This window comes from Scyliorhinus canicula, chromosome 19 (genome assembly GCF_902713615.1).
Source record: "Scyliorhinus canicula chromosome 19, sScyCan1.1, whole genome shotgun sequence".
In the NCBI taxonomy this organism is placed as follows: domain Eukaryota; kingdom Metazoa; phylum Chordata; class Chondrichthyes; order Carcharhiniformes; family Scyliorhinidae; genus Scyliorhinus; species Scyliorhinus canicula.
Genome location: NC_052164.1, coordinates 46,600,780 through 46,624,913, shown reverse-complemented (window position 1 = coordinate 46,624,913; position 24,134 = coordinate 46,600,780). Strand labels below are relative to the sequence as shown.

At 48.2% G+C, this 24,134-nt stretch overlaps 1 protein-coding gene across 2 annotated transcripts in view; it reads right to left on the bottom strand.

The window, feature by feature from the left end:
- The window catches only part of mrc2 (mannose receptor, C type 2), a 293,165-nt gene that overhangs the window by 108,223 nt on the left and 160,808 nt on the right, over nt 1-24,134 (bottom strand). For both annotated transcript variants that reach the window (XR_005458165.1, XM_038778997.1), the window contains exon 13: nt 2,046-2,188. Coding sequence is in view for 1 of the 2 variants with exons in the window: in XM_038778997.1 (XP_038634925.1) it covers nt 2,046-2,188 (143 nt within the window). In the remaining variant the exon portion in view is untranslated. The remainder of the gene's footprint in view (nt 1-2,045; nt 2,189-24,134) is intronic.

The following is a 24,134-nucleotide window of genomic DNA, read 5'->3' as shown; positions in this document are numbered from 1 at the left end:
TAGATTAGGATAAATGGTCGGCACAACATCATGGCTGTAGGGCCTGTACTGTGCTGTACTGTTCCATGTTCTATAAATAAGGAACTTTCATTTATACAGTGCCATTCACAATGTCATCATATCCAGAATGCTCAACAGCCAAAGAAACACTTGTCAAGTGTAGTCACTCTTGTAATGTACAAATTATAGCTTACATGATACATGGAAAGGTGGTTCTGTGTGTTTGTAAAATATCTGCTGTTCCTAACTCATGTGCCTGGGTAATTATGCTTGAGATGATCATTAAGTCTACAGTGAAGATAATGAACTGAAATGTTAATTCATGCCTGGCAACAGAGTGAACCTTCAGTGAAAGCTTGAAGACTGCAGCCATCCTCCCCACTAACTGATGGGTTTATAGTGAAGTGAGAGAAAAACATAAACGTGCAACACACATCGTAGCTTTAGGACAACCTATAGAATTTCACAACCTCTATAGGTACATTTTTGAGCATTATGAAGGTTCCCGAAGCTGCTGGAGCCGATAAAGGACGTACAACTGAATGTAGACAGGGACCATGGGAAGGTCACATTGGGTTTGTGGAGGTGAGATAGAGGCTTTAAGGGTCAGATAGGGACTATAGGGAGGTCAAATTGGGGTTGTGAGGGCAAGAGAGGAGGGGAGGGGGTGGCGCTGTGGTTTGTCACTGGACTAGTAATCCAGAGACCCAGGGTAATCCTCTGGGGGGCAGGGTTCAAATCCCACCACGGCAGATGGTGAAAGTTAAAAACTCAATAAAACATCTGGAATTAAGTCTATTGATTATCATAAAAATCCAACTGGTTCATTTATGTCCATCAGGGAAGGAAATCTGCCATCCTTATCCAGTCTGGCCGACATGTGACTCCAGATTCACAGCAATATAGTTGCCTCAAAGGCAATTAGGGATGGGCAATAAATGCTGGCCCAGAAGAACTTATAAAATGTTTTTTTTTAAAAGGATAGTTATTGGATGTGAGTTTAAATACAGCTTGTAAAATGCATTGAGAGGGTACGGAATTTTGTTGAAATATTATTTAGAGTGGTGGAGTCCATTGGTGTGCTGGGATTGTGTCTGTAAAGAGTAGGCTGGGGATATTGCGTATGAGGGTTGATTAGCTCAGTTGGCTGGACGGCTGCAGGTTTGTGATGTGAAGCGATGCCAACAGCGTGAGTTCAATTCCCAAACCAGCTGAGGTTATTCATGAAGGCCCACCTCCTCAACCTTGCCCCTCGCCTGAGGTGAGGTGTCCCTTAGGTTAAATCACAACCAGTCAGCTCTCTCTCTAAAAGGGGAGAGCAGTTTATGGTCGACGTTCATGATGAATTTCATTGTGTATACAGATTATTTGCATACTGTGTATACAGGTTGTGTATACAGGATATACAGGTTCATTTCATTGTGTATACAGTACATACAGATTGCTTATATACAGTCTGTTTGCATTGCATATAGTGTTTTCAGGCTGTGTATACAGTATATACAGGTTGTTTGCTGTGCATACAGTATATACAGGTTGCTTGCATTGTGTATGCAATGTATACAGGCTCTTCACACTGTGTATAAATTCTCTACAGGCTGTGCACACAGTATATGCAGATTTTTTGCATTGTGTATAGAGTATATACAGGCTGTTTGCATTGTATATGTAGTACATGCATTGTGTAAACAGTGTATACAGGCTGTGTATAGTGTATGCAGGTTATTTGCAGTGCGTATCGTGTACAGGCTGTGTATACAGTGTACGCAAGTTGTTTGCATTGTGTATACAGTACATACAGGCTGTTTGAATTGTATATACAATGTATACAGGCTGTGTATATAGTACATGCACATTGTTTATGTATACAGTGAGTTTGGTGGGCAATTTCTGCACTTTCTACAGACCAGAACCCATCTCCTCACCACAGCTTCAAGGGAAGCATTTTTGAAAGAGAGGAAATCTTCAAACGCCAAGGTTCTGCCGCCCTCTGACCCCCATCTCTCTCCGGAAAAGTAATATTTAATTTGGATTTGTTGACTCACCCAAATATCTCATTGACCAGTTTCTCTGTAAACTTCTCCTCTTCGAAGCTGCTGATGCTGAGCAAATGAGCTCCTTGCTCGTGGCAGAACATGTGCGCCTGCACCCAGTTCTTCTTTGCGTAGATGGTGTTGAAGTGAAACACCTGGTCAGGAAAGGGAGATAAAAGTGAGACAAAGTGTGAACGCAGCGGCAGCAGAACCTGAACAACCCAAATATGAAACGGTCACAACTTCTGGACATCAGAAACGACACAGCAAATGGTCGGCTCAGATTACATCAGGTTTACAGCTCAGAAACAAAGCAATTGGATCGACTGGTTATGTTCCACACAAACCTCCTCCCAATCTTCTTCATCTAACCCTTTCATCATTACTTTCTGTTCCTTTCCTCCTCCATCTAGCTTCACTGTCAAGGTTAGAAATGTTAGGACAGGTCTTCTTGAACTGAAAAGGCCAAGCTGTGAGCTAATAATTTGCAAGATGTGAGAGGTTTTATACAGAGAAAAACTACACCCTCTCTGGCAACAGAGGTAATCAATTCAAAATCATTGTAAAATAGTGTGGAGGGAAAACAAGGAGAACCTTCTCCACTCAGAGTTGTCCAGATCTGGAACTCATGACCTGAAAATATGTTGGAATCTGATTCCATAAATGAAGATAAAAGGGAGTTGAGCATCACCTTGAGGAACTTTCAGGTTAAAGACAAAAAACTGGGATTATAATAATAACCTTTATTATTGTCACACGTAGGTTTATATTAACACTGCAATGATGTTACTGTGAAAATGCCCTCATTGCCTGGTTCGAGTACACAGAGGGAGAATTCAGAATGGCCAATTCACCTAACCATCACGTCTTTTGGAATTTGTGGGAGGAAGCCGGAGCACCCGGAGGAAACCAACGCAGACGGGGAGAATGTGCAGACTCCGCACCGGCAGTGACCCAACGGGAATCGAACCTGGGACCCTGGCGCTGTGAAGCAATAGTGGTAACCACTGTGTTACTAACTACTCTTTCATAGAGCCAGCAGAGGCAAGATGGGCTGAATAGCCTTCCTCCGTGCTGTATGTTTCTGTGATTCTGTAACGGTATTGATGCTACTCGCCTCAACTAGCCTTTGCGGGAATGAGTTCCACATTCCAACCACTCTCTGGGTAAAGCGATTTCTGTGAAATTCCTCATTGGATTTGTTGGTGACTGTCATGTATTTATGATGACTAGTAAACTTTTTCATAAGGCCTGAATTTCCAGAATGGCGAGCATGGAGCGTCAGACAGCCTGAGAGTCGATGCATAACTCATCTCCAACAACTCTTACAAGCCCGCTGCCATTTCACACTCAATTGGGCCAGGGTTTAGAAAACTCCAAAGTATATCGTGGAGTTCACCCTGACCCAACAATTGTTTATTGATTTTGGTTACAATGAGCACAAGGGCCTGTCTTTCGGGTGTTATTCAACAGAGGCCTTAAGCACTTTTAAACAAAACAAGCTTTATTCTACAAATTTAGTTAATATTTTTATAAACACACACAGTAAGCATTTTTTATCAACTACCAACACAAATACCCCAGACAGCTACAGTGCTCTATGTATCATCCTTAATAAATTCTCCCCCTTAAGCTGTTCCAATTTAGTTACAAGATCTCATAAACCAGAAATCCCTTTTTAAAGGAGTGGCCCAGAACACAGCACTCAAGACTTGGTATGGAAGCTCTTGTTTCCTTTCCAAAAACAGCAGGGTTGAACTCCTTCCAGAAAGCAATTATTTATTTTCAAGTTATCAAGCAGCCTGGAAACAGCTTTTAAAATGCAGATAGAGAGAACCCTTCTTTTCAACCTGTGCAAACTCAAAGCAAAAGTAAAACTCAGAGCCACAGCCCTGCTCTCAACTCAAAAACAAAAGTAAAAACCCAGAGCCACAGCCCAGCCCCACCCACACAATGACATCACCGAAGCCATGTGATAAGACACAAATATTTCTTAAAGGGACACTTCCATGACAGCAGAACTAAGATTGGCCAATAACTCTCCAGCATCTCCAGGCAAGGCAATGCAGTGGCCAGAAGCACTACTGCAGTGCTGTGCCTGAGCCCAAGACGGCACTAGGTGAGCAACGGGGGTTCCGGAGGAGGGGATGCCCTGGGAGGTTGAGGTGGGGGATTGGGGGGGAGAAAGCGGGGACAATCTTGATGTTAGGTGGGTGGGAAGCTCGGGGAGGGGGTAACTGAAGGGGCCTTTAGATTGAAGCACCCCCCTGACGGCCTCCCTTGCTGCCTGAGATGGAGATTTGTAGTTTTTACAGCTTCCTAACCTGCACCGACTGGCACCCGCCAGCTTAAAAATTGAAGCTGGGCAGGAAATGGCCCTTAAATGGCCATGAGGACATTACTTAAGGGCCTCAATAGGGGCAAAGGTGGGCTTCCCCACCCCCCTATGTCCTGTCCGTCTAACTGTGAAATTGCTTCTGAGTCAGGGTGGACGGGACCCTGGAGGGAACACGTCCATGCAGTTTAATGCTCCCACACCCCGCCAACCTCGGAACCCGCTTGGGGGGCAGGTTGGGGGTAAAATTCTGCCAATAATCTTTAAAAGCTCCATGTGGAGTATCTTTTTTTAATAATCTTTATTGTCACAAGTAAGCTCACATTAACACTGCAATGAAGTTATTGTGAAAAGTCCCTAGTCGCCACATTCTGGTGCCTTTCAGGTACACAGAGGGAGAATTCAGAATGTCCGAATTACCTAACAGAACGTCTTTCGGGACTCGCGGGAGGAAACTGGAGCCCCCGGAGGAAACCCACGCAGACACAGAGAGACTGTGCAGACACCGCACAGACAGTGACCCAAGCCGGGAATCGAACCCGGGACCGTGGTGCTGTGAAGCAAAAGTGCTAACCACTGTACTTTATGGTAGCGTTGTGGTTATATCACTGGGCTGGAAATCTCGAGGGCTGGACTAAGGTCCTGGTACATGCGTTCAAATTGCATCCTGGCAACTGGTGGGGCAAGGTATTGGTGCAGGTTAGAGGTTTTCACTTGTGGCAGTGGTGGGACAGGCCAGGTTGGGGGAGGTGGAATCTGATAGTTGTTGAACGAGGAGGTTCTGTGAGGAGTTGAGCTAGTTCAGTAACACCTCCTCCCTAGTGACGGTTAATGCCTCTTGAGGTTTCCGATTTCTCCGACTATATCCTTCAAAAGGAGCAGCATGAAACATCCCTTTCAAACATGACTGGCTTGCTTTTCATGTTAACGATTTTGATCTCTTTGAAGTGCAGTTCTATCCAGATCAGTCTGGACCACAGTCTCGGCTCTACTGAGTGCTGGGACCTGCTGTTGCTCTTGACCTCTTTTATTCTTTAACACATTTCTTCCTGGCCGACATTTTTGCAGCGTGAGGTAAAGAATCAAGATATTTTCAAACAACCATTTTAATTTCTTTCCATCAAGCCTTTTCCTTCCAGAAAAATGCCTTTTCCACATCTCTGGCAAAGAGAAAGCTGCTGGTTTTTCCGATGCAAACTGATTATTCCTGCTGAATGGGGTTCGCCTGGGCTCAGGAAAGGACAACAAGCACATCGCTTGAGCTGTTTCTTCAGATGGACATTAAATAAATTGTGCATTTTTAAAAAAAAAATGTTGTTTGACACTTTTGCCGATTACAGTGAGTCCTTGTTTAATGTTGCCCTGTTTAACTTTGTTATGTTTTAGTGACGGTAAGTGAATGGGGCCTGTAATCACACTGAGCATCACTGAATTGATCCCCACCAGGACGACCCGATTAATCTCCCTGTGGGGCTCATTGCTCCCATGCTGAGGGGTGGAGGTCTAACAGCGGGACTTGTTAAAACCCACCAATAAAAGCCGGCCTGGAAGGGGACCGGCATCGCTGGATGGTCTCGGTTGGGCCTAGATGTAACCCCCCCTGCCGCTTTGCTTTGGCTTGATGAATAAACTTCTCTGTTTGAATCATTTTTGGGACTCCTGTGATTGTAATAATCACCAAATTTGTTTTTTTAAAATAAATTTAGAGTACCCAATTCTTTTTTTTCCAATTAAGGGCCAATTTAGCGTGGTCAATCCACCTACCCACCTTTTTGGATTGTGGGGGTGAGACCCACGCAGACACGAGGAGAATGTGCAAACTCCACACGGAGAGTGACCCGGGCTGGGATCGAACCTGGGACCGTCGCGCCGTGAGGCAGCAGTGCTAACCACTGTGCCTCACTACACAATGTGTTTTGACGTTGTTTCCTACGTGACCTGATTGACTCTATTTTGTAGCGGCCTCGCCCCTCCCCAATCTCAGAGCCCGATTGAACGGCCTCATCCTGCCCGACTCAGCACATGACAAGGCCATTCAATCTCGCATGATCTGTGATGCTTGGGACGCCTCATGAGAACTAACAAGGTCTCGTGAGATGCCGTGATCTGGATCTCGCCCTCATTGAGGGGACTCAGATCTGCATAATTAAGTGAGCAGTTAGCCTCGTTAAATATGTGTGCGCCGGAGTCTCCCAAGGCCCGGTGTCAAACGCCCACGCCTCAGAGACCTCACCACCGGTTAGTGGTCCACATAAATGTGGACCAGGCATAACAGCACCTGGCACCTGGGTGGCACTGCCAGGGAGTCAGGCTGGCAATGCCAAGGTTGTTGCCTGTGCCAGGAATTGACCCTGCATGTGTCTTACCCTTATGAGGTGGTGTAAGGGGCGGGGGCTCGAGGACGCTAATAAGTAAGTTTGGGAAGTTGATGGTGCGGGGTTGAGAGATCAGGACAGCATTCAAAAATAGCATTTACAAAGAACAAAGAAAAGTACAGCACAGAAACAGGACCTTCGGCCCCCTAAGCCTGTGCCGACCATGCTGTCCGCCTAAACTAAAATCTTCTACACTTCCAGGGTCCGTATCCCTCTATTCCCATCCTATTCATGTATTTGTCAAGATGCCCCTTAAATGTCACTATCGTCCCTGCTTCCACCACCTCCTCCGGCAGCGAGTTCTAGGCACCCACTACCCTCTGTGTAAAAAACACTTGCCTCGTACATCTAAACCTTGCCCTTCGCACATTAAACCTATGCCCCCTAGTAATTGGCCCCTCTACCCTGGGAAAAACCTCTGTCTATCCACCCTGTTTATGCCCCACATAATTAAGAATGACCATTTTTAAAATCAAGGTACTGCATAACTGGGAGCCACTGATAGCCAGCAAACAAATGGGTGATGAAAGAATGAGACTTGGCATTAGCAAAGCAATGGGCAGCAGTTGTTTGGATCGCATCAAGTTTCCAGAGGGTAGAATGTGGAGGGCATTTAGAAATTAAGATAAATGCAGCCTCAACGGGGTGTTCCCAACCAAGGCCAAAAAAAGAGTCCCGTTTATTCGTAGGGTCATTCTCGGCGCTGCATGTGCCAAGAAACACCCCGCTAAGCATACCCAATCAGGACTCTTCTTTTTCTCCTGTTAAATCGTGCCCTCAGAGTTGTAGCCTGCTCCATTCCCTGGCCGACCCCTCTCAGCAAACCTCCTGCTTCCTTTCTCACTCTCTCGCTATCTCCCTCTCCTGGACCTGTGTTCCCATTTAAGGTCCAGATCTGGTCCCAAGGCGGAGCTTTGAAGTTGTGGAAGCGTGGGTCCTGATGGTGCCGAGGTGCCAATGGAAAAACATCGATTGCAGCGGCACGCCCAGCTCGTCCCTGTTGCACCATCAGAGTTCCAGCTTTGGATCAGATCTGCATCTTCAACGGGAACTCAAGACCAAGAGAGGGAAGTAGCAAAAGAGTGAATCAGGGAGCGGGAGGGTCGCCGAGATGGTTAATCAGTGAGAGTGGGGAGGCCACGTTCTGGAGCTGCAACCTGGGAGGATTGGGGAGGGGAAGAACCTGCAGCGACCAGGGGGATCAGGAGGGAGGTTCAGGAAACAGCATCCAGCATTGAATGATACATTTTTCCTTTATATTTTCAAACTTATTTTACTTTGAAAGTTATTTCTCTTACCAGTATATGAGTTTAGCACTGTTACATATTTCAACTTCGAGGATATAATGGGCTGGATTCTCCGGTTCCCCAACTATGCATTTCTTGGCAGCGCGCAGTTCACTGGCAGCGGGATTGGCAGTGCATTGGCAGCGGGACTGGTAGTGCACGGTGCGCTGGCAGCGGGATTGGCAGTGCACTGGAGCGGGACTGGTAGTGCACGGTGCGCTGGCAGCGGGATTGGCAGTGCACTGGCAGCGGGATTGGCAGTGCACGGTGCGCTGGCAGTGGGATTGGCAGTGCACGGTGCGCTGGCAGCGGGATTGGCAGTGCACTGGCAGCGGGATTGGCAGTGCACGGTGCGCTGGCAGCGGGACTGGTAGTGCACGGTGCGCTGGCAGCGGGATTGGCAGTGCACGGTGCGCTGGCAGCGGGATTGGCAGTGCACTGGCAGCGGGATTGGCAGTGCAAGGTGCGCTGGCAGCGGGATTGGTAGTGCACGGTGCGCTGGCAGCGGGATTGGCAGTGCACGGTGCGCTGGCAGCGGGATTGGCAGTGCACTGGCAGCGGGATTGGCAGTGCAAGGTGCGCTGGCAGCGGGATTGGTAGTGCACGGTGCGCTGGCAGCGGGATTGGGGGTGCGCGGTGCGCTGTCAGCAGGATTGGCGGTGTGTGGTGCGCTGGCAGCGGGATTGGCTGTGTGTGGTTCGCTGGCAGTGGGATTGTCGGTGCGTGGTTCGCTGGCAGGATTGGTGGCACGAGGTTCGCTGGCAGCGGGATTGGCAGTGCGTGGTTCGCTGGCAGTGGGATTGTCGGTGCGTGGTTCGCTGGCAGTGGGATTGTCGGTGCGTGGTTCGCCGGCAGCGGGATTGGCAGTGCGTGGTTCGCTGGCAGTGGGATTGTCGGTGCGTGGTTCGCTGGCAGCGGGATTGGCAGTGCGTGGTTCGCTGGCAGCGGGATTGCTAGTGCGTGGTTCGCTGGCAGCGGGATTGGCAGTGCGTGGTTCGCTGGCAGCGGGATTGGCAGTGCGTGGTTCGCTGGCAGCGGGATTGGCAGTGCGTGGTTCGCTGGCAGCGGGATTGGCAGTGCGTGGTTCGCTGGCAGCGGGATTGGCAGTGCGTGGTTCGCTGGCAGTGGGATTGGCAGTGCATGGTTCGCTGGCAGCAGGATCGGTGGCACGTGGTTCGCTGGCAGCGGGATTGGCGGTGCGTGGTTCGCTGGCAGCAGGATCGGTGGCACGTGGTTCGCTGGCAGCGGGATTGGCGGTGCGCGGTTCGCTGGTGGCAGGATTGGTGGCACGTGGTTCGCTGGCAGCGGGATTGGCAGTGCGTGGTTCGCTGGCAGCAGGATCGGTGGCACGTGGTTCGCTGGCAGTGGGATTGGCGGTGCGCGGTTCGCTGGTGGTAGGATTGGCGGTGCGTGGTTCGCTGGCAGTGGGATTGGCGGTGCGCGGTTCGCTGGTGGTGGGATTCCCTCTTCCCGCTGAATACAGGGTTACATGGAATACAGGATTCATGGGATTTCCCATTGAATCCATCCCACGCTGCAAGGAACCCCGTGGGCGGGGTGCACTGCCGGCAGGAACAGATAATCCCAATGGCTGGAGAAGTCCGGTCAATGTTTCAATATTTTTTCCAGATAAGGAGGCTCCTACAGAATTTAATTACAGTTTGAACATTGATTCCTGCGCGAACCAATATTCTCTTAAATTCATGATTTTCAGGAATGCAACCACAACATTAACTGAGGCCTTACTGTAATTATAAAAATATTGGTGATGTTTGACTGGGTGGGGCAGTCAAAAGGAGCACCTGGTAGAGTTGGCGACTCTAACTTGCCCTGAACTCAAACTCATAGATTTAATCACCTGAGGGAAGGTTTCCACTGACACAACTCCCCAAATGTGCCTTCCCTCTGCTCAATTGTACCTGCCAGAAAGCACAAAAGATAAATCCATGCCCAAATCTGCACCCACCCTGTCCCCACCTCGGCTTCAGAAGTGTGAGTTTGACATGGATAAAGACAGGTTTAGCAGATGAAAAACATGAGCAACAGTAAAAGACAATGACCTGTGACTCTCACAACAAGCCAGCAATCTGCTTGTCATGGGGCACCAAGAGAGAAATCAGGGGTGGACCACTCTGAGACCTCAATACCGTTATATCAGAATCTATATAGAGATAATTTTAACCTGACTCGCTGAGCAAGACGTCCACAGGTCACTGTGGAACATTGATTTTACATCCCGTCTCATGCTATTTGCTGTTGACTTTTAATAGAGTCAAATTGGATGAGATGTGAAACTAGCCTCTCAGCTTGCTGGGGGCTGATTTGGGCAACATTTCCCCACAAGCGTAACGCAGAATTAAATGATAAGCACTAAAGCACCATGAAAGAGGTAGAAAGATCTTGGTAAGATCCCCCCCCCCCCCCCCCCCACCACCTCCGACCCCACGCTCCCCACCACCTCCGACCCCACCCTGGCAATGGTGGAGGCAACCCGCCATTGGCCAGTGGCGGAATCTTCTGGTACCACCACTGTCAACAGGGTTTCCCAATGTTCATACTCTCCGCCGCAGGGTACCCCGCGATGGGTGGAGGTCAACGTCGGCAGGACCGGAACATCCACCGGCGGGAACGGCCGGAAAGTCCCGCCCCTTGCATTTGCATTTAGATAGCACCTTTCACGGCTTGAGCCCATTCCCAGCGTGCTTCACAATGAATTACTGTTTCCTGGTGCTGCCGAAAGTGGAGGTAATATGCCCAGAGTTGACAGTAAGATTGAGAGAAGCGTTAAACAGGCTGCCAACTCGACAGACATGCCCGAGACAAATCTCCCCGGGCATTAAGCACAAACTCTCTGCACAGCTAAAATTCAGGTCAGTTATTATGGTCAACGACGTCAACATCCCTGGGCCCCTTTGCACTCGGAAGCCAAGACTGCGGTGAGCTTCACTGTACAGAGATATGCTATCTGTCCTTAGGATATTTTTGGCCCAGAGTGACTGCAGCGTGGCAACACTGTTCAGTTGTGGTTTTGAACATGTGTTTTTGGTTAAGACAGAAAATAGAATTGTGCAGTAACACTTGAAATATCCCAAAGAATGGGAGTGTTGAGCTTCAGCGAGGCTGATTTCTTAGTTCCAGTTCCACAGGGAAAGAACTCTGTCCAAAAAGGAATTAAGGGCAGGAATTCTTCATTTATGTATTGCTCCATCAATGCCACATTGACCTGCCGCAGTCTGAATTTATTGAGAGAAGGTTATCATTTGGAGAAGAGTAAGTTTGGATTGTGAAGTCACTTGGTTCATTGTGCTGGCGTCCATCATGAATCTGTACAACTTACCCCAACATGGTCCTTACCCCATCATGTCCAGGTTTCCCCATCATGGCCTCTAGTGGCCTCAGATTCCCCGTCTTAAAATTCAGAGGTGTTAGGAAAACAATGGTAATTTAAGGGATTTATATTTGTATTAGTAACATTAGAAATAAGACATAGTTCTATTTAGAACATAGAACAGGGTAGGACAGTGCAGGCCCTTCGGCCCACTATGTTATGCCAACCATTTATCCTAATCTAAGATCAACCTAACCCTACACCCCTTCAATTTACTGCTGTCCATGGGCCTGTCCAAGAGTCGCTTAAATGTCCCTAATGACTCTGACTCCACCACCTCCGCTGGCACTGCATTCCGCACACCCACCCCTCTCTGTGTAAAGCACCTGGGCTGGATTCTCTGCACTCCGACGCCGAAATCGTGGTCGTCACCGGGGTGGAGAATCCAATTTGACGCAGAAATCGGGACCGCCACTGGTTCGCCGATTCTCCAGCCACCAAAAAGCGGCGTCATCGGCGAGTACATTGTGCCGTCGAGGGCCATTGCCAGAGGCCCACTCCGGCATCCTCTGCCTTGACCGGCCGAAGTCCCGACGGCGTGGATCTAACCTGGTCCTGCTGGTTGGGAGACTCGCGTGGTAGCCCCTGGTCGGGGGCGGGCAGATCAGATCGGAGGCCAGGGGAGGCGGGCATTATAGGCGGTCGGGGAATGTTCGGGCGGGGGTTGAGGGTCGGGCATGTGGCTGATCGGGGGTCTCCTTTGTGGATCTAACTCCGCGGTCAGAGTCCGCCATGGAGCATGACACGGCCGTTGGAGGCCGCTACTGTGCGCATGCGCGGTCTCTGACCCGTAAGTGCCAGATTTATTCTGGGTCCTTGCTAGCCCCCTGCAGAGATGGGAATTCGTGTCCCTTTAATCCAGGATTTTCAGGAGTAAAACTCCACCGTTTTCACGCCAGCGAGGGGACATAGTTCCAATAATGGAGGATCCAGCCCCCTACCTCTGACATCTCCCCTATATCTTCCTCCAATCACCTTAAAATTATGTCCCCTCGTGACAGCAATTTCCACCCTAGGGAAAAGTCTCTGGCTATCCACTCTATCCATGCCTCTCATCAAGTCACCGCTCTTCCTTCTTCGCTCTAGTGAGAAAAGCCCCAGCTTCTTCAACCTTTCTTCATAAGACATGCCCTCCAGTCCAGGCAGCATCCTGGTAAATCTCCTCTGCACCCTCTCCAAAGCTTCCACATCCTTCCTATAATGATATTCCAAGCGTGGTCTAACCAGGGTTTTATAAAGCTGAGCAAAACTTTGCGGTTCTTAAACTCAATCCCCTGTTAATGAAAGCCAACACACCATACGCTTTCTTAACAACCCTATCAACCTGGGTGGCAGCTTTGAGGGATCTATGTACGTGGACCCCAAGAGCCCTCTGTTCCTCCACACTTCCAAGAATCCTGCCTTTAACCCTGTATTCAGCATTCAAATTTGACCTTCCAAAATGAATCACTTCACATTTATCGTGGTTGAATTCCATCTGTCACTTCTCAGCCCAGCTCTGCATCCTGTCAATATCCTGTTGTAACCTGCAACAACCCTCAACACTATCTACAACTCTGCCAACCTTCATGTCATCGGCAAACTTACTAACCCACCCTTCCACTTCCTAGTCCAAATCATTTATAAAAACCACAAAGAGCAGAGGTCCCCGAACGGATTCCTGCGGGACACCACTGGTCACCGACCTCCAGGCGGAATACTTTCCATCCACTACCACTCGCTGACTTCTTTCGGCCAGCTAATTCTGCATACAGTCGGCCATACTTCCTGTATACCATGTACCCGTAACTTTTTGAATGAGCCTACCATGGGGAACCTTATCAGATGCAAAGATCATCGCGCAGCAATCTCCTCCCTCACTTCCCATAGTAACCTTGGGTATATCCCGTCAGGCCCAGGGGACCTATCTATCCTGATGCTTTTCAAAATTTCCAGCACATCCTCCTTCTTAATATCAACCTGTTCAAGCTTATTAACCTGGTTCACGCTGTTCTCATGAGCAACAAGGTCCCTCTCTCTAGTGAATAAAAGCAAAATATTCATTTAGGGTCTCCCTACCTCCTCAGACTCCAGGCACAAGTTCCCTCCACTATCCATGATCGGCCCAACTCTCACTCTGATCATCCTCTTATTTCTCACATAAGTGCAGGACACCTTGGGGTTTTCCCGAATCCTTTCTGCCAGGGCTTTTTCATGTCCCCTTCTAGCTCTCCAAAGTCCATTTTTGAGTTCCTTGTGTGAGTTTCATGCTTCTGTGCCGGTTAGATTCATACTGGAGAAAGGTGTTTGCATGTGTGGGGGTTAGTTAAGTTCCAACTGTGTTTCTACTGTGCTTAGAGAGGGCTACAGCATGAAGACTGAATAAAAGGAATAAGCGTGTGGGTGCTGCTTAGGAGCTTAGCTCTTGAAAGGTAGTGAAGCTTTTAAGTTTTAGTTTAGCTAATTTGATTGCAATTGAAGATAGGTAGTGAGAGAGAAGGCAGATCACACAGCTCTGCTATAAGAAGTGGGTTTAGAAGGCTATAGAGGGAATGCTCGATGGTCCATGCAACACTGGGACAATCCCTGATCCATCAGTGCCATTGAAGGTAATGCTAAATATTTTCTTCAGAGAGGCCATGTCATCTCAAAGTACCAGCAGCAGCATTTGCCATGCATGCATCCTGGATCCTCCATTAATGAAGATTAGATGAACCGGAAGACAATTGGTTCTCACCCAGATATTGTCCTTATAACAGATTCATATTAGGGCAGCACGGTGGTTACCAGGTTCATTCCCGGCTCTGGGTCACTGTCTGTGTGGAGTTTGCATATTCTCTCCGTGTTTGCGTGGGTTTCGCCCCCACAACACAAAAGATGTGCATTAGTAGGTGGATTGAACACGCTAAATTTCCACTTAATTGGGAAAAATGAATTGGATACTTGAGATGTAATTTTTAAAAACAGATTCACATTGAAAACAATAGACAGAACAATATATGATGGAATAAATAACTCTTTGGAAAGTTGAAAAGGAGCTCCGGATTCTGAAGATGAAGGGACGCATTGCTGCCTCACAACGCCAGGGTACCAAGTTCAATATCGGCCTTGGGTGATTGTCTGTATGGAGTTTGAACTTTCTCTCCGTGTCTGTATGGGTTAGGTGGATTGGCCATGCTAAATGGCCCCTTAGTGTCCAAAAAAGGTTAGGTGAGGTCACAGCGATAGGGTGGGGTGCTCCTTCGGAGGGTGTGTGCAGTCTCGATGGGCCAAGGGATTCTAATCTGTGAGTCATACGGAACTTGAAACTCAGTTTCTACCTCCACAGATGCTGTTGGATCCATTGAGCTTTTGCAGCAATTTCTGTTTTTATTCCTGAAACGTAAACTAGTTTCTCTTCCCCCAGAAACTGCCAGGCCTGCTGCTTCCAGAATTTTCTGTCTCTGTTCCAGGTTTCCAACAGCCATGGCATGTTGCTTTTTTTTCGTTAATTAAAGGCCATTTGCCTTGGACACAAATGCAACATCCTAAAGCTACGCTGGTTCTAAATAGAATCCAAAACATATTTGCATTTTTGTTTTCGGAATCACAACAGTGGACATCCCAGCCAAGAATAGCAAACACATGTTATCTACAATCTATTATTATCCTGCACTGACCCAGCCACAAGGAGAAGCTTTGTCATTGTGAAAATTATTAAGTATGTTTTCCTCCATTGTAAAGGTCATGTGCATCCAGAGTTTGGGGAATTTGGGGTTACTGTGGCAATGGGGACGGGTCATAGAATGTGTATGAGCTCAGGGCAGCATAGCAGCTGCATGCTGACACAGGGGGAGATGTCACTCAATGGATTCCATCTGGTGAATGTGGCTTCAGTTTATTTTGATTTCTCTTTCCGGACGATGGAATTATCTGATTTCTCAAGATGTCCCATCCTGACAAAACACACAGTGGCTGGTGGTGAAGGCAGGTTGAGTTAGTATTATTCTGCGGTCTTGGCTGTGCCCGTACAGTCCGACACGTGAACCCTCCACCACAGGTTGCCCCGTTTTCAGCTGCCTTTACCCTAAGAACATAGAACATACAGCCCATTCGGCCCATCGAGTCTGCACCGACCCAACTAAGCCCTCACTTCCACCCTATCCCCGTAACCCCCTCCTCACCTTTTTGATCACTGAGGGCAATTTATCATGGCCAACCCACCTAACCTGCACATCTTTGGACTGTGGGAGGAAACCGGGGCACCCTGAGGAAACCCACGCACACACGGGGAGAACGTGCAGAATTCCCTCATAAACGCCTCCACCTCCTCCCACCACCTAGGCTGATGCTCTGGGGACCCTGTCTCGAACCCCACCATGGCTGATGGTGAAGATTGTGTTCCATAAAAAAACCTGGTAATTCAAAGTCTAAATGATGGCCATGAAACCAATTAGATTGTGGTAAAAACTCATCTGGGTCATCCTTTAGGGAAGGAAGCCCAATCCTAACCAAGACTGGCCGACATGTGACTCCAGTCAGACAGAAATGGGGTTCACTATTAAAAATGGCCTAGCCACTCAGATCAAGGGCAATTAGTGATGGGCAATAAATGCTGGCCCACATCCCGCGAATGAGTAGAGATAAAAGAAACACTGTTTCCTTAAATTAAGTCTTTCCTTAAATCCTGCCTCTTTGACTAAGCTATTGGTCACCTGTCCTCATAGCTCCTTATGAGGCTCAGTGTCACATTTTGTTTGAAAACTCTCCCATGAAGCGCCTGCGATGTTTCTCTGCATTAAAGGCCCTATTTAACTGTAAACTCCTGTTGATTTGGACAGTAGCATGTTTCGGAGTTGCAAGCTCAGCAGCCTGATGTAGACTCCTGTTCTGACCAGTCGTCCAAGCACAGCTTTGGGTAGTAATCCAACAGATCTGTCAAACTGCTCCTCTGTCCAACCTGTGAACCCTCAGTATAATGGAGCTCACTTTGCTTCAATATTCAATAAGTGCCGCTCAACAGAACTTGGTTTCTAACAGAATAAAAACAAACTACTGCGGCTGCTGGAAATCTGAAGGGTCGAAACTCTGTTAACTCTGTTTCTCGCACCACAGACGCTGCCAGACCTGCTGAGTTTTTCTAATAGCTTTGACTTGATGTTGTTTCACCACATTTGGAGATAGCGACATGTTCCTGTCATCTAATATAAACAATGGGGGTTGAGATGGCAGGCGGCACATGGCACAGTGGTTAACACTGCTGCCTCACAGCGCCAGGGACCCGGATTTGATTCCGAACCTGGGTCTCTGTGGAGTTTGCACACCCATCGAGTGCCTGCGTAGGTTTCCTCTGGGTGCCCTGGTTTCCTCTCACAGTCCAAAGATGTGCAGGTTAGGTGGATTGGCCATGATCAATGCATGGGGCTAAGAGGATGGGGTAAGATATGGGCCTCTTTCGGAGGGTTAAAGCAGACTCGCAGGACTGAATGACCTTTTGCACTGTAGGAATTCAATGGTGCAGATTAAACTTGCTGAGTGTATCGCCTGAGGTCTGGTTTCATGGTGAAGGATTTATGACCGGTGGAAGGTAATCAAGGTGAAAACTCTGATATACGATACTCTGCGTTTTGAAGCATAGGAACATTGAACATAGTTTTGTGTAAATATAAATACTGGGCCTTGCCGGAAGTCAATTCTTGGCATCAATGCTCCCATCCTTCTCTCAATCTTTTAAAGATGCACCAAACCAGGGGACGCAAATCCAAAATTTTAAAAAAAGGTTCTACACAAGGGTGAGACGGACTCGAAACATTAACTCTGTTTCACTCTCTGCAGATACGGTCAGACCAGCTGAGCTTATCCAGTATTTTCTATTTCTATTTCAGATTTCCAGCATCTGCAGAATGTTGCTTTAATGCATGGTAGTACAGTGATTAGCACTGTTGCTTTGCAGCGCCAGGGTTCCAGGTTCGATCCCCAACTTGGGTCATTGTCTGTGTGGAGTCTGCACATTCTCTTGTTAAACTGATAGGGTTAGATGAAGAGGGGTAAAACCGGGATCAAGTGTGGCATAAATATTGACATCGACCAGCTGGGTTGATTGGCCTGTTTCCTTGTTGCACATTTTCTGTCGCTTCTTGACCGAGTACATTGTGACAGCCCAGTTAGCCACAGTCTTCAATTTGTCATCACCGAGAGTGACAATGGTTTGATCTGCAGTTTGCCAGCTCCTGGTGTACACCCTGCAGATGTTGCTGGGATGTGGGAAATCCAGGCAAGAAGCAAAACGATTGAACAAAGAGTAAATTCTAATCCTGAGAAACTATACATCAGAAATGTGGACCTGTTTGGTTGTTAAATGACTGATAGTTCAGGATTGTCTGCCAAGGGCATAGTCCTGCAGGGTGACATCTTCTTGTTAAATTCCAAACTGATTTATTCAAATTATTTTTGGCATTTTAGTCAATGTGTTGTCTATAAACTATTGTCTGTTACTTTAACAGGGGGCAAAGTTGCTTCAGTCAGATGGGTACATTCATCCTTGTGTTCAAATCACTCAGTGGCCTCAATCGTCCCTCTCTGTAACATCCTCGGGACCTGGAGGCTTCCAGGAACTCTCTGCGTTACTCCAAATCTGATCCTTTGTACACCTCCCAACTTCCTTCGCCCCACTATTGGTGACTGTGCTTCAGTCAGTGAGGCTCTAAGTTCACTGCCTCGGTCTCCTCCTTCAAGCATCTCTTTTCTGACTTTTTGAGCAAATTGTTTGTGACTCCTTCTCTGGAGGTGCTACATCAGTGTAAGTTGTTGTGATATACATTACAGGTAAATCAAGTGGGCTAACCAGGCAGGTGGCACAGTGGTTAGCACTGCTGCCTCCCAGCAACAGGGATCCGGGTTTGATTCTGACCTTGGGTAACTGTCTGTGTGGAGTTTGCATGAGTTTCCTCCGGGTGTTACAGTTTCCTCCCACAGTCCAAAGATCTGCAGGTTAGGTGGACTGGCCACTGTAAATTGCCCGTACGTGTTGAAAGGTTACAGGGATAGGGTGGGGATTGGGCCTGTGTAGGGAGATCTTTAAAATGGTCGGTGCAGACTCGATGGGCTGAATGGCCTCCTTCTGCACTGTAGGGATTCTATGAATGTCATATCATTCCCGTATGGGCAGCACGGTAGCATTGTGGATAGCACAATGGCTTCACAGCTCCAGGGTCCCAGGTTCAATTCCGGCTTGGGTCACTGTGCGGAGTCTGCACATCCTCCCCGTGTGTGCGTGGGTTTCCTCCGGGTGCTCCGGTTTCCTCCCACAGTCCAAAGATGTGCAGGTTAGGTGGATTGGCCATGATAAATTGCCCTTAGTGTCCAAAATTTCCCTTAGTGTTGGGTCGGGTTACTGGGTTATTGGGATAGGGTGGAGGTGTTGAACTTGGGTAGGGTGCTTTTTCCAAGAGCCGGTGCAGACTCGATGGGCCGAATGGCCTCCTTCTGCACTGTAAATTCTATGATCTATGAACATACAGTGCAGAAAGAGGCCATTCGGCCCATCGAGTCTGCACCGACCCACTTACGCCCTCACTTCCACCCTATCCCCATAACCCAATAACCCCTCCTAACCTTTTTGGTCACGAAGGGCAATTTATCATGGCCGAAATAGCCAATGTATTATCCACTGCCATCGACAGTAAAATCTTTAACAAAGAGTACACTGAGTGGGAGCTGGGTTAAAAAAAGAGGACAGACTGCTAATGAGTGATGTCTGTGTTCGTGGTCAGAGCTGCTAATCTCCTTGATTAGTAAAATCTGAACGGGATTGATTGTGTGTCATAGGCAGAGAGATATCATTCACTTGGTTTCCTCTAAACTGCAATCGAGGCAGTGTAGGGAAATGGGCAGGAACTACCCTTCGTGTTTCTAGTTCGCACCCGAGGAAGCTTTTTTGCTCTGAGTGACTGCCAGGGGATCGCACTCCCAATTAGATTTTGCTTTACCATTGCAGGGGCACATAGGATCACTGAGAACGGTGAGGTGAAAGGTCAGTGAGATTGTTCCTTTATGTGAGGGGTTGCCAATCTGGCTTCATCTATCTCTGAAGCTGCTCGCAGGCCCGCACTTTGACACCAGTTCCTCGGCTCCCATCTCCTGCTAAAGTGCGAATATACATACTCTGTGAAATCCAGGTTCGTAGGAATCATAGAATCCCTACAGTTACAGTGTAGAAGGCGGCCATTCGGCCCATCGAGTCTGCACTGATCCTCTGAAGGAGCACCCTACTGAGGCCCACAACCCTGCACTATCCCCGTAACGCCATCTAATCTTTGAATACTGAGGGGCAATTTAGCATGGCCAATGCCAATGGTGGGCAGCACGGTAGCACGGTGGTTAGCATAAATGCTTCACAGCTCCAGGGTCCCAGGTTCGATTCCCGGCTGGGTCACTGTCTGTGCGGAGTCTGCACGTCCTCCCCGTGTGTGCGTGGGTTTCCTCCGGGTGCTCCGGTTTCCTCCCACAGTCCAAAGATGTGCGGGTTAGGTGGATTGGCCAGGCTAAATTGCCCTTAGTGTCCTAAAAATAAGGTTAATGAGGGTTGTTGGGTTACTGGTATGGGGTGGATACGTGGGCTTGAGTAGGGTGATCATTGCTCGGCACAACATCGAGGGCCGAAGGGCCTGTTCTGTGCTGTACTGTTCTATGTTCAATGCACCTATCCTACACATCTTTGGACTGTGGGCAGAAACCGGGCACCTAAAGGAAACCCACGCATGCACGGGGAAATGTGCAAACTCCACACAGATAGTCACCCAAGGCCATAATCGAACCTGGGTCCCTGGTGCTGTGAGGCAGCAATGCTAACCACTGTTAAAAACCCTGAGGGAGGGCAGAGGGCAATTCTCCATATTGTTAACCCCCTCCCCCACCTTCTTGGCCCAAGATTTATTTTTCTGTTTATCTTTGCCTCTCCCAGGAGGGACGTTGGGGGCGGACCAGGAGTTCCTGGTCATGGGTGATCCAGGCATTGTGAGTGTGGATGTACCTCAAGAGGCCAGCTGGTCTCCCATCTTGCCATAAGTGTGCAGGAAATATGGTCATGAATGTTAGCCTTGTAAACTGGAGTCTCCCAGGACTGATGTACCAGTCTCTGCTTAGTAATTCTCTGTCATCTCCTCCAATATTATTGTATCTTTTTGTTATTTTGCAATTCAGGTTCCATCTCTGTCCTCTGCTTAGTGGCCCTGCTGCCAGTGAAAAGGTTTCTTCCTAACCACTTTGTCAAAAACTTCACAATTTTAAAAACTTTGATTAAATCTTCCTCAAGTATCTCTGCTCTTTCAGTTTATTCGCACGCGGGGCCTCACTGACCAGGCCCAGCATTTATTGCCCGTCTCTAAATGCCCTCGACAAGATGGTGATGAGCTGCCTTCCTGAAAGGTTGCAGTGTCCCTGTGCTGTAGGTACACCAGCAGTGCTGTTAGGGAGGGAATGCCAGGATTTTGACCCAGCGACAGTGGAGGAACGGCGATATAGTTCCACGAATCAGGATGGCGCGTCAATTGACATTTGGCTGCTCTCCAGTCCCGCCTATGTCGATCTCAGCCACTGGCAAGATCAGAAAATCCCGCCACTAATATCTCATTTGGTGACTCGATGTCAGATTTGGTTTGAGAATACTCCTGCGAAACGACTTGGGACGTTTTGCCACGTTGAATCTAAAAGCCCCATCCTGTCATGATGGCCAGAATGACTGACTCTCAGCATGTTCAGTGTTCACCAGGACGGGCAGGAGAGATTTGCAACGGTTCGATGCAGATCAGTTCCTTACTTGTTCCTAATCTACTCATTGTCTGGCGCCTATGAAGGAAGGTGCAATGTGGTCTGCCTCAGATCCAGACAGTGCTCTGGAGATTGGCCCAGTCAGAAGGAATTGTCTGTATCCACTGGCGAAACAACACGTTTGTCTGTGCTAGCGACTGAACAGCTGCTTGTCAGCTCATGCCAACTCAAACCATTCACAAAAGTAACCAAAATTAATCACATTTGTGTAAATAGACCCGATGCCACGCTCCCGGAGTAAATTACTCGCTGTTACTCCAGCTTTTTAACGAGGAGCGGACTGTAAAACCTGGTTTATTAATGTGTGATCTGGTTCTAATGATCTAGATTATCAAACTGGTCATCAGAGAGGTATTCAGTGTAATTCTTTCCAGTTACAGAGTTGCTGTGTCTGTTCCCTGTAATCGCTGTTTATCAAGATCAGTATTTTAGCAGAAATCCCTCTGACCCAGAGCGTTGCTGAAGATTGCATCAGAATCTGGCTTCACTTGCAGTCCAGATGGTACTTTTGCATGCGGAGGTGGGCTAAGAATCGACAGAACCCTTTACCTTCCAGTATTTTCTAACTAAACTTACTCTCAGTGACCTGGACTCACACACGGGGTCCATAAAAATAATGTCAGCGTCTGCTTTTAATTTGGAGCCAAGTGCCACAGGATGCAGCTTGAGGATGAACGTGTTGGGGTTCAGTGTGACCAGTGGTTTGGTATCGAGTGCAGTTGCTAGTCATAGTGAATCGCAGCATTCTTTCTTTCAGATGAAGGTGGGTTTGTGAGATCCTCGCAAATGTCTCCCTCCCTCCGGATTCTCAATGCGCCCTAACCATACCACGCTCTATTTCAACGGCACCTGCTCTCACGCATTGAATAATCATAGAATCCCTCCATGCACGAAGGAGACCATTCGGCCCATCGAGTCTGCACCGACCCTCCGTAAAAGCACCCTCGGCTCACTCCCCCGCCCTATCCCCGTAACCCCACCTAACCTTTGGACACACCAAGCGGCAATTTAACATGGCCAATCCGCCTAACTTGCCCACCTTGGGACTTTATTCACCTCCGCAGGCCAACCTGACTTCTCTGGGGGGGGTGGGAGGAGACAGGCAGGCATGTGGTGCAACAGGTCATCACTTGCGCGCCCTCTGCGATCCCCAGTAGACGCCCCAATATGTCGAATTGGCAGCAGTCTAGACCAGCTGATGTGATGCCATGATCCCAAAGAGGGGAGCCAGACCCTGACAACGCCCACGTAGGCCAAGCCCCTTGAAAAAGAAGCAAGAAAGAGGAAGCTGAGTCCGTTATGTAAAGGGCCAGCACCCTGATTGCTGGAAATTTAAATTTATGGAACTTTTTCTCTTGGAACGTGAACAAGAGGATTCTGGAGGGTTTTTGGAGCACTGCCTCACCCTCGCTGGGAGAGTGGAGGAGTAGGTGCCCTGAATGTGCAGGACAGAGACAGGCCATTCTGCCCAACTGGTCGTCGCTGGTGTTTATGCCGCAGAAGGGCCTCGTCTCAACTCTCTTCATCTAACCCCATCAGTTTAACCTTCTATTCCTTCCTCACTCTTGCGTTTACCTATAGCTTCCCCCTAAAATTCCAGACACAATTCCAGGAAACCGGCCTTCTTATTTCAGTCTTTCATCGCTGGCTAGGCCAGTATCTATTGCCCATCCTAATTGCCCTTGTTGGGGCATTTAAGAGTCAACCACATTACTGTGGACCTGGAGTCACATATCGGCCAGAACGAGTAAGGATGGCAGGTTTCCTTCCCTAACAGGAGGAATTAATGAACCGGTTGGTTTTTACAACAATCGACAATGGTTTCATGGTCATCATTAGACTTTAAAGTCCTGATTTTTATTTAATTCAAATTTCACCATCTGCCATGATGGGATTCGAACCTGGGTCCCCAGAGAATTATCCTGCACCTCTGGATTACCAGCCCAGTGACAATATCTCCACGCACTGCCACCCCTATCATCCTAAAAATAATGTCAGCTAAGCTAAATTTGAGGGAAAGGGCGCAGTAGTTGCTACTTATTAATATATTTTGGAGCGTAGCAACTGAAAGTTAGTAAGTATATGGATACAGAAATAATATAAATCTGGTTGTCTCGCAGTCCTCCTGAAAGAAACCACATACCCCTCATCCTGCAGCGATCTCTCAAGGACCGAGGACCAGTCAACCACAGGCAGGACCTGAACAGGAACCTCAAAGGCACAGATCAGGTTAAATGTGGCTACCTCCAATCATCCCTCTATGTTTGTTGTATGCAACCTGTTTTTTTAATAAGGTGCAATATCTTTACTTTCATTTTGAGCATGGCGAATCCTAAAGCAGAAAATTTGTGAGCAGCCCCCACAAGACCTTCACTATTGCTGCGTGGCACAGATGGAACATTGACTGCAGCATACGGCAGCACAGTGGGTAGCAATGTTGCTTCACAGCTCCAGGGTTCCAGGTTCGATTCGTGGCTTGGGTCACTGGCTCTGTGGAGTCTTCACCTTCTCCCCGTGTCTGCGTGGTTTTCCTCCGGGTGCTCCGGTTTCTTCACACAAGTCCCAAAAGGTGTGCTGTTAAGTAACTTGGACATTCTGAATTCTCCCTCTGTGTACCTGAACAGGCGCCGGAGTGTGGTGACTGGGGGCTTTTCACAGTAACTTCATTGCAGTGTTAATGCAAGCCTACTTGTGGCAATAAAGATTATTTAAAAAATAGTGTGGAACAAACATCACACTGTGCTCTGAATTCACCAAACAATGCCATGTCAGGTTGGCTCGCTATTATAAGTCTTGAGCGTGCCAGAAAAAAAATCCTACAACAACCAATCCGGGAAGCCACAGTAGCCTTCCAAGGTGTCCTTTGACATATTGCTTACCTCTGTTCTGCCATTGGCACGCTCTGATCTCTTAATGTGCCACTATCAGTGC